Source organism: Lucilia sericata, unplaced genomic scaffold (assembly GCF_015586225.1).
Source record: "Lucilia sericata isolate MDLA Ls3-8-SP2 unplaced genomic scaffold, ASM1558622v1 Contig000397F_arrow, whole genome shotgun sequence".
NCBI classification, from domain to species: Eukaryota; Metazoa; Arthropoda; class Insecta; order Diptera; family Calliphoridae; genus Lucilia; species Lucilia sericata.
In genome coordinates, this window is record NW_023994415.1 from 1,650 (window position 1) to 12,270 (window position 10,621).

General features: G+C 31.4%; 1 protein-coding gene and 1 long non-coding RNA gene across 2 annotated transcripts; one reads left to right on the plus strand and one right to left on the minus strand.

Annotated features, from left to right (window-relative positions):
• Positions 1-265: 265 nt before the first annotated feature.
• On the plus strand, positions 266-840 carry LOC119604467. The gene is made up of 3 exons (XR_005231515.1): positions 266-407; positions 478-580; positions 646-840. It is a non-coding gene; the product is annotated as an uncharacterized LOC119604467 (long non-coding RNA).
• Positions 841-2,532: 1,692 nt separating this feature from the next.
• LOC119604466 (heat shock protein 27) lies at positions 2,533-3,709 on the minus strand. The gene has a single exon (XM_037957104.1). The coding sequence runs from the start codon at positions 3,443-3,445 to the stop codon at positions 2,978-2,980; it is 468 nt and encodes a 155-aa protein (XP_037813032.1). The 5' UTR covers positions 3,446-3,709; the 3' UTR covers positions 2,533-2,977.
• Positions 3,710-10,621: the final 6,912 nt, after the last annotated feature.

Below are 10,621 nucleotides of genomic sequence, written 5' to 3' on the forward strand. Positions count from 1 at the left end.
CAGTTGTGTCTACCGATTTGTACGGTTACTAAATTTATTTTAAATATTTTTGTAAATACCACCGAATTTTTTCGTCATTATTCGTAACAATTTCAAAAAGAGGTAGATGTAATCGAAAAATTATTTGTATTTAAAACATATTAATCAGAAAATATGTTTCAGATACTGCAACCAAATTAATAATTATACAAATGTAGGAATTCAGTTATGATATATTAATATACTAAAATTAAATTCGGTATTCGCAACCGACCATAAATATGAAGTAGTTATGTATTTTTTGAAGTTTCTAAAAAAATATTGAAAAAGTTTCATAAAAATTTCAAAATAAAAGTAAAAAGAAAATAAATTAGCCTGGAAAATGTAAAAAGATTGGATATAGGGCCGATAAATAAGGTTTAAGGTCAGTAAGTATCTTTTAAGTAAATTTACGTCAAGCTAATGATGTGTCTAATTATATTTTCCCTAATTCGATAGCTATCAGCAGTTCAAATGACCATTTGGAAGCCAAGAATAGTCAGAATCAAAGATTATATTACAAATAACGATCATTATTTCATAATCGTTGCAATTACAACAGGTAACAAATTTATATTGCGAATATGTACATATAACAATATGTAAAAAATAACTTATAACATGTAGGTTTTCTTTCGATGGACTTCTATTGGATAAACTTCTTCCAAAATAATCTAATGGTTATCGATCTGATTATGTTTGACTCAGCCAAGAAATTTGCAACACGAAAACCACTAAGAATATCCCACATATAGGAGATGAGAATGGAGGTGTACATTTTATTACTTTATTTTAAAATTTCTGTGTTTTTTATTTTTCTGTTTACACTGAAAAGGAAATAAAAATGACAATTATTTTTATAATTCACAATAGAAAATATAAATATAATATTTCAATTATTACTACAGATATTCTAGTTACTGCTACCGTAAAAATTCAGTTAATCTAATCGAATTGTGGGTTTGTTGTGGTAACCGACCAAATTCGATAGGCAACAAATTCGGTTACCACAATGAATCTGTTTTCTCTGTGTAGTTTCTCTTAACGGCTAGAGCAGGGCATTCACAGAGAAGTTGCAATACCGTTTCTTTTTTTTTTCCTGTCCGACTTGCATGTCTGTCTTGCATCCAGTGTCCTTTTATTACTGCTATCAACCTTGATATATCCCTCATATTTCGGTTTATAAGGTGTTTTGTACGTTTCTCATTGAAGGAAGGCCACAACAACTTGGCCCCTTAACATGTGTCTAGGTTATTCCATTTCTATTTCCAACCTTTTGAAGAAATAATCTGAGGATACTGCTCTTGATAAAAGCTAACGGAGTTGATACGGAAATGGCGTTGGAGATATCAAGAGCAGATCCTGTTCTGGCAAGCTCATCCGCCTATTCATTTACATAATAGCCCCTATGCACAGAGAACCAGCCTTGACAAATCCTATTTGCACAGTCTAACTAATAGGGTAATAGGGAAGTGGTAGTATAAGAGTGTAGTGAGAGAAGTGCTGCTTAACTATCGACAAAAATACCTATGTTGCCGCGTATAAAGACCATTTTATACATTTCCAGGGTTTCCAGATATCATGTCATGAAGTGTAAAAAAATCGTTTTGGTCACATTTTAGACGCTATAACAACTCAAAGACACTGTCAGTTCTAAAATTTGTAATGTCTTCTGGAAGTCCAATCTGTCGACTTTAAAATAAAGATTTAATCTCTGCTATATTTTCATTCTTTCTCGATCCCTTAGAAAAATGTACATGGATTTCGACTTTTTCTTTATTTTGATCTGTATAATTGAGAATAGAAGGATATACAAGCATGACAGAGGAATTCCCTGTAGCCACTTGAAAGAATGGAATAGTTCTAGTGTCACTGCAATAGATCCAAATAGCTTGGGAGCTTTGTTATACCAAATATTACATCCTTTAGGAACACTGTTTGGCAAATTGTAATAAACAACTTCCAGGAAATTATGTTTCTGAAATCAATAGTATTCCGAATAAGTATAGATCAAAGTTGGGAAGGTAACAAAGAGTTGTATTAACTGCTCGTATTACATTTAATGTCTTAATTTGTCAGCATAAGACCTCGATTAATATTGACATGGACAACAGTGACTACTAATGTGATCGGCTTTTCAACCGGGTTTAAACCCGTTTTTTCTAGTTTTTTTTTTTAAATGTTCACATTTTGATTATTGAAAAGTATTTGGTTTCGAATACTTTTATACAGAATGTTGGGCCTATATTATATTTTTCTAATGGAGCTTTTGTTATGTTAGTATTTAAGTAGTTACATATGTATGTAGTTATTTGTAAGTCATTACTTGAGTCCTTCTGAATAATGCAGAATGCTTTTATGTAATACAGACGGTAAGTACAAATCATTACCATGTTTCTGCTGGGTATGTGAAGAGGGTCTCGATATATTACATATGTTATGTAAAATGTTCCACTAATTTCGATGGATAAAAAATACTGTTTACTTTTTGAGAAATATAATATTTGATCGGAGAAAGTAATGACTTTATTATATAATATCGAAAGAAATACAGTCCACATTTCATTAAATTTAGTTTTAATTAATTAATTTTATTTTATTCACTATTAAACATAAAATATTAATTAATTACACTGACAAAAACAAATAAAAATATTGCAAACATACACGATAATAACTTTAAAAAAGACTAAAATTATTTAATATTTTAAAATTTAACTTGAGGTTAAAGAAAAATTAAAATAAAAACATTTTGGCAAGTATTATAAAACAACAACAACAAATGACACTTGGAAAATAGTTTAGTTGAATTAAAAGTGATGCACCAAAAAACAATAAAAATAAATATTGAACAACATTAAAAGAAATATATTTTTTTATATGATTTTTCGTTCGTTCGTTTTAGCGGACAATAAAGTCTTTTAGTAATAAAGTGAATATTAAACTTAAGATTATTTTTTTAATGTTTTAAACTCAAATAGGGCAGACCCATTTGTCTCACATACACACTACGCTCAGCAGTGGAACAGGGTGGGCATCTAACAATTAAAATGCCATCGGAGGATAATTCAGCACGCACATCATTGGGATAATAACCACGGGGTAAAATAAATCTCTTGACTATATGACGACCCACAAAACTATCACCATCACGACGTTTTTCATGTTTGGCTTCCACTATAATTGTATCGGCTGATGTTTTCACAGTTATCTCGTAGGGCTTAAAGGGACCCACATCTATGTTGGCTTCAAAGCCATCTTTGCCCACCACAACACGACTTAGATCGGGTGCCGAACCGACACGTGATAAACTACGTTTGTAATAGGGTAAATCCCAATCGATTAGATCCCAATCACGCCATAAACGTCTGCGATAATCCCAATAGTCCCAATCGGTATTGCTGGTATTTGAGGGTACTAAAGCCATGTTATAAGTATTTAAAGTTTTGGAATTGATTTAATTTCTCTCCTTTTTCGTAAGTTCTACAATACAAGCAACACTAAACTTTATCCGTTATTTCCACACGATTAATTTGTTTTTTTTTAGAATTTTAGTTTTTCTTCTTTGGTATGATTTTATATATTTTTTGTTGTATTTTTCAAATATGTTCCGTTTGAGTGATTTCTTTTGTATTGTTCGATGTTCACTAGTTTCGCGATTTTTTGCAAATAAACTGTCATCCCTGGTTTGAATGGCTTTTTATAGAGCATTTGTTCAGCTTAAACACACAAAGACACCGACATCTCACATTAATTGAACAGAGCGCGCCCAAACAATGACGAAAATGTTGTTTAAGCCCAGACAACAACAAACAGTTGCCCAAGTTCAGTTTTTTTTTTTTTGTTAATACAAAAGATATAGAATTCTACTACTGTCATTTAACGACTGATGTGTGTAGGTTCTTTCTATGGTCAAATGTTCATTAGAACTGGACTAAAGTTAACATTTTCATTCTGCTCTATTATTGCTCTATTTCGAATTACAAGATCTTAACTTTCTTTGTATTTGAATACTTACACAGGAAATTAAGTGGAGCTACTTAAAAATGTCTAGTTTGGAAGAGTGGAGGTTGTTGTTTAAGTTTGTTATGTGACGTTAAACTGTAAATGTAAACAAGTTGTAAATGCCAAAAATGCTAAGAGAATTAAATGAAGTAAATATTTTTCACTTTAATTGGAAAATATTTAGTTACAGCATTTTTATAATTAGTTTGAATACTTTAATGGTCGTTTATTTCAAATATAATGTAAATGACAATCGCTTGTATTACACTCTAATGGGATGCTTAAACTGGTGATAGTATTCTGTATAGTCCATATATAGTATGAAATAACTCTGTCTTATCAGAAACCTGGCAATTTATTCTAAGAAAATTGGCATGAAGAAGGCAACAAAGCTATTCAAAATCCGAATTTGTAATGTTAACTAGTAAACTTTCAATATAAATTAGGGTGAAATGTCGAAGTGATTTATGTAAAAACACCCGCCGTGTCGGCCTTATTATATCCTACACCACTTTAGTGGGGAGGGTATATTGGGTTTGTGCTGATGTTTGTAACGCACAATAATATTGGTCCTATACCCACCTTAAAGTATACAAATCGGCTTAGAATCATTTTCTGAGGCGATTTACAGAAATTTGGTACATGATCTTCTATTGTCCCAGGGACGAAGCCTATTGAAAATGGTTACGATCGGTCCATTATTTCAACTAGCCCCCATACAACTGAACCCCTGAATAGGACTTGTAAATCTTGTAATCAAACTACAGGTCGTAATTTTGAAGATAATTCAATGAAATTTGGCACACGATCTTCTATGGTACCAGAGACGAAGTTTATTGAAAATGGTTAACATCGGTCCATTATTTCACCTAGCCCCCATACAACTGAACCCCCGAATAGGGCTTGTAAACCTTGTAATCAAACTACAGGTCGCAATTTTGAAGATAATGAAATTTGGCACACGATCTTCTATGGTACCGGAGACGAAGCCTGTTGAAAATGGTTAACATCGGTCCATTATTTCTCCTAGCCCCCATACAACTGAACCGTACTAATAGGGCTTTTAAGTTCATAATTATGTTTAATATACTCGTATCTCGACAAAAAGCTGCAAAACCAAGTTCTCTACTAGCCTTAATGAGCCTCATGAATTTTTTAATTATAGGGTCTCATTTGACCATAGCCCCTTTTCAAAGCCCACAATAAATGGCTTAAGTATATCTGAGGCAAGGTACAATTCAACTTAAATGCTTTATTATGAAAACTAAAAAATATTTTATTTGTAACAGGTGTAGGGTATTATATGGTCGGCCTCGCCCGACTATAATTTCTTACTTGTTTTACTATGGTCTCTTCCATCCACAGGGTGAGCATCTTTGATGACTTATCACAGCTTCTTGAAATATCTGGCAATTTTTTTTACATATTTTTGCCGTACCATGCTCAAGTACTCAAGCTATCTCTGACCATTGATAGCCCGTTTCTTAACATCCGAGATGCAAAAACATCACTTCTGTTTAAAACCACGCAGATGGGATGGCCTCTGTTAAGTTGGCAACAACACCTAGAGACGTATCCGGTAGACCGAAATACAAATCCATCAAATAAGCCGGAGACTTTGTACTTACTGACAGAAAACACACTTTGGTAAATCTGGTATAAACTGAGTTTTCCGTGAACTTACCTGGACAAGGAAGGAAAATACAATGGTACACTTGAATAAGATACCTTTCATCCATCACCATTCAACCCGGCACACTTCCCATTCACTCGACACACCCATAGAGAACAATATCCGACACACTCATTCTAAGTATACGGGCAGGATAACACCCGTATACCCTTACATTCATACTGTATCATATACATTTAACACCAACTCATTTCCAAAGCTTAGTCCCACAGTCACTCCTCTGTGGGGTATCTGTTGACTTCGGCAACAGCACCGAACTTATTCCGAATTATAGATTTCACCGTGCATCATTCTTTTAACCGACATTCTATTCCCGCGAATTTGGGTTTAAAACACGTGCAACCCGAAGGTTAATCTCCAATAACTAAGGCAAGACAAAGTCCGTAACTCTGCCCTGTGGGCTACCGGTTCCCGTGGTAACAGATTATGTGGTTCTCTGTTTCAATCCCATATCAAATCATTCCAAGGAAAAGCCGAGGATGCAATTGATCATCACAGTTTATAGATCCGGCAGGCTAAAGGTACTAGTAGCACCTCTTTTCCCCGGGATTGCAATCACACCAAGATGGGGTCTTTCATCAAGGTAACATGCCGTCGGATGGAACATTAGGGTAAATTATTTTTTATTTTTCTCTGTTTAAAGGTAGTGGGTTGAACGAACGGTCGAATCATACTCTACACTGAAAGAAAAACGCTTCTTAATCCCAATGAAACTTTTACGATAACCTGTTTACGTTAATGCAATGAAAAGTTTCGTTAATGATACGAAATTTTACCTTGTATTTACGGAAATTACATTAATATAACGATGTATGTGCGCATGTTACAGGTCACAATTTTCTCTCGGCCCAAGGACGAAGCCTATTGGAATTGTTTGAATGGTCGGTCTATTATTTCACCGAGCTCCTCAGATAGGGCCCTTTAGACGATAATTATATTAAATGTTCTAGTATCTCTACAAAAACCGAACACATTATAGATTGGTATGGATATAAATATTACTGCCAAATTTCATAATGATCAGGCCACATTTGAACCTATCCTATAAGGCCCATATTTATTTTTGGCACCGTGTAACCCCTCATTAAAAAAATCACTTTTTAATACCATTATTTGAAGAACGACAGCGAACTAACGTGCGAAGAGCCCAGGTTCGCATTCTAACTCCCTATTTGCAAGTACTCTTTTAAGTAGTTATTTGTAAGCGACTGTTTAATTAATGAGTTAAAATGTTAATGAAGAAGAAGCGAAAAGCTTCTTTACTACAATTTCTGGTTAAGTATAATAAAATAAATTAATTATTTGCGGAAACTAATAAAACTTAATTCCTAATAAAGCCTCAAGATTTCACTCATAAATTATGCGTATTTTACTGCCAATGCTTATCTTAAAAATATTAGGCTTTAAATTAATAATTTTAATTTAATTTTCCTACATACATACAATGTATATTTTACATACATATCCATATGTAGTGTAAAATCATAAAAAGAGACATTGCACAGTGGTATAGGAAAAAAAAAGAGGGAAATAATTCGGTAACTTCTAAACGGTTAATCCGATTTTAATGAAATTTGGTATGCACAAAGAGGAGGTGTTGTCGAGTTTAGGTTTTGAATTTGGACCTTATAGGCCAACCAGGGGCCCGGCGGGGGGTCCTCAAATTAGGACACCTCGGCTATGTTAAATTTTTAAAACGATCCTATTTCTTCATTTGAGTTCCGATTTAAAAAAAATTTCGTATATAGAATCTCCTCATCGAGCACTATAAAAAATGTTGTCGTAGCAGTAAATTATCTCTTATAGTTTAGGAGATATTCGCATTTGAATATTAAAATTTTAAAATTTTTACCGTCCTTACTTTAGTTTTTTTGATAATAGCAGGTCCAAATATTTCCGATTTTCGCCATTTTTTTTTATTTGCTTAACAACAAGTTTATATACCAAGCAGTGAAAGAATTATGTAAAAATCATGACTGAGTCCAAAGTTATAGGCATTTAAATTTAAAAAATTAAAAAAAGGCGATTTTTTGTCATTTTTTTGGGAAAAAAGTATCTTTTTCTTTTTAAGTTATCTAAAAAGTTTCTAAGAAGATGTATATAGAATTTATACTTTTTGGAAAGCTGACTTTACATAAAATACGATAAATGAAACAAAACCTAAAAATTTTTGATACCGAGGGGACCAGGTCCATCCAAAAAAACCCTATTTTTTATGGAAAATTAAATTTTGAGCAAAAATTCTCAAATCGCATAGTCGATATCAAATTATAGTGACCTGTTTTATATGACCCAATAAGTTCTTAATCATTTTGTAACGGGTTTCGATAACCCCGCCCCTGGTATGGATATAATAGGCAAAAAACCAAAAAATCCCATTTTTGGGATTTTTTAAAACTTTTTTGGGAATTCCGGGATTTCTAATAAGAAAATTCGAAATTTTTATTTAATTTTGGATTTTGAGTAAAAAAATCTACCTAACTGTAAAATTTCATCAAAAAATATTCATAAATAAAATTTTTATTGCAATTTGAAAAATTTGTATCTTCGCAAAAACTGAATAAAAAACATTTTTTAATTTTTTTTAAAAAAAGTATTCCGCGAATTTTTTAATTTTCAAAAATTATATACAGTTTTGAAAAATAGACAAAATTACCTTTCCATTGATATATAACATGCCTACCTAATGTTTTTTAAGTGACAAATTAATTAGGGAAAACTCAACATCTTTTAGAAAATTTGCCTAGCACTATTATTTTCATCCATAAGGTTAACTCTTAAATTTGTTACATATATGGATGAAAATAATAGTGCTAGGTAAATTTTCTAAAAGATGTTGAGTTTTCCCTAATTAATTTGTCACTTAAAAAACATTAGGTAGGCATGTTATATATCAATGGAAAGGTAATTTTGTCTATTTTTCAAAACTGTATATAATTTTTGAAAATTAAAAAATTCGCGGAATACTTTTTTTAAAAAAAATTAAAAAATGTTTTTTATTCAGTTTTTGCGAAGATACAAATTTTTCAAATTGCAATAAAAATTTTATTTATGAATATTTTTTGATGAAATTTTACAGTTAGGTAGATTTTTTTACTCAAAATCCAAAATTAAATAAAAATTTCGAATTTTCTTATTAGAAATCCCGGAATTCCCAAAAAAGTTTTAAAAAATCCCAAAAATGGGATTTTTTGGTTTTTTTCCTATTATATCCATACCAGGGGCGGGGTTATCGAAACCCGTTACAAAATGATTAAGAACTTATTGGGTCATATAAAACAGGTCACTATAATTTGATATCGACTATGCGATTTGAGAATTTTTGCTCAAAATTTAATTTTCCATAAAAAATAGGGTTTTTTTGGATGGACCTGGTCCCCTCGGTATCAAAAATTTTTAGGTTTTGTTTCATTTATCGTATTTTATGTAAAGTCAGCTTTCCAAAAAGTATAAATTCTATATACATCTTCTTAGAAACTTTTTAGATAACTTAAAAAGAAAAAGATACTTTTTTCCCAAAAAAATGACAAAAAATCGCCTTTTTTTAATTTTTTAAATTTAAATGCCTATAACTTTGGACTCAGTCATGATTTTTACATAATTCTTTCACTGCTTGGTATATAAACTTGTTGTTAAGCAAATAAAAAAAAATGGCGAAAATCGGAAATATTTGGACCTGCTATTATCAAAAAAACTAAAGTAAGGACGGTAAAAATTTTAAAATTTTAATATTCAAATGCGAATATCTCCTAAACTATAAGAGATAATTTACTGCTACGACGACATTTTTTATAGTGCTCGATGAGGAGATTCTATATACGAAATTTTTTTTAAATCGGAACTCAAATGAAGAAATAGGATCGTTTTAAAAATTTAACATAGCCGAGGTGTCCTAATTTGAGGACCCCCCGCCGGGCCCCTGGTTGGCCTATAAGGTCCAAATTCAAAACCTAAACTCGACAACACCTCCTCTTTGTGCATACCAAATTTCATTAAAATCGGATTAACCGTTTAGAAGTTACCGAATTATTTCCCTCTTTTTTTTTTCCTATACCACTGTGCATTGTTTATATTTATATTTTATCTAAAAATTAAATATTGATTTCTTTATATGAAAATCTTGATTGTTTTTACAAGTATTTGTTTTGTTTACATTATTTTGCGTTGTTATTTACAAAATACTGAATTAAATTCGTTTGTTTTGAGCTTTTACTTATTCGCAAATACATTTGTTGCTGCCTGACCTGCCCACAATCATTTGTGACGACACTTGTTGGTTCCCTTTATTGCTCTGACAAAAAAAAACAAAAATCAGAGTTTCTTAAATGGTTATATTAACAACATTATTTATAATAAAAAACTTGTAAGTTTTCATTGAATGTGTTAATGTATTTTAATTACATATGTACATACAAATATCAAAGTTTAAAGCTAAATTTGTTTAATTATCACGTATCTTTTAATTTGTCGGGTATTTGACCGTTTGGGATCTACTGTAAATTACAATGTTTTTGTTTTTATTTATAGAAATAAAAATAAAAACAATATATTTTGCTTAAATAAGTTTCAATGATGTTGTTGTAAATCACTTTTGTAAACAATGCCACAGTGATGGGTAAAATAATGTTTACATGTTAATTATGAATTTACAGTGGATATAAAATTAATTGTGTTAAATTTGTGAAACTAGACTACAAACTAGACTAGACCATAGACTAGACGATAGACTTGACTATAGGTTAGAGTACAGATTAGACTATAGACTAGACTATGCTGGACTAGACTATAGACTAGACTATAGACTAAACTATAGACTAGACTATAGACTAGACTATAGACTAGACTATAGACTAGACTATAGACTAGACTATAGACTAGACTATAGATAGACTATAGACTAGACTA

Coding starts and splice junctions, on each gene's coding strand:
- LOC119604466 (XM_037957104.1), bottom strand. CDS start 3,445: ATGGCTTTAGTACCCTCAAATACCAGCAATACCGATTGGGACTATTGG.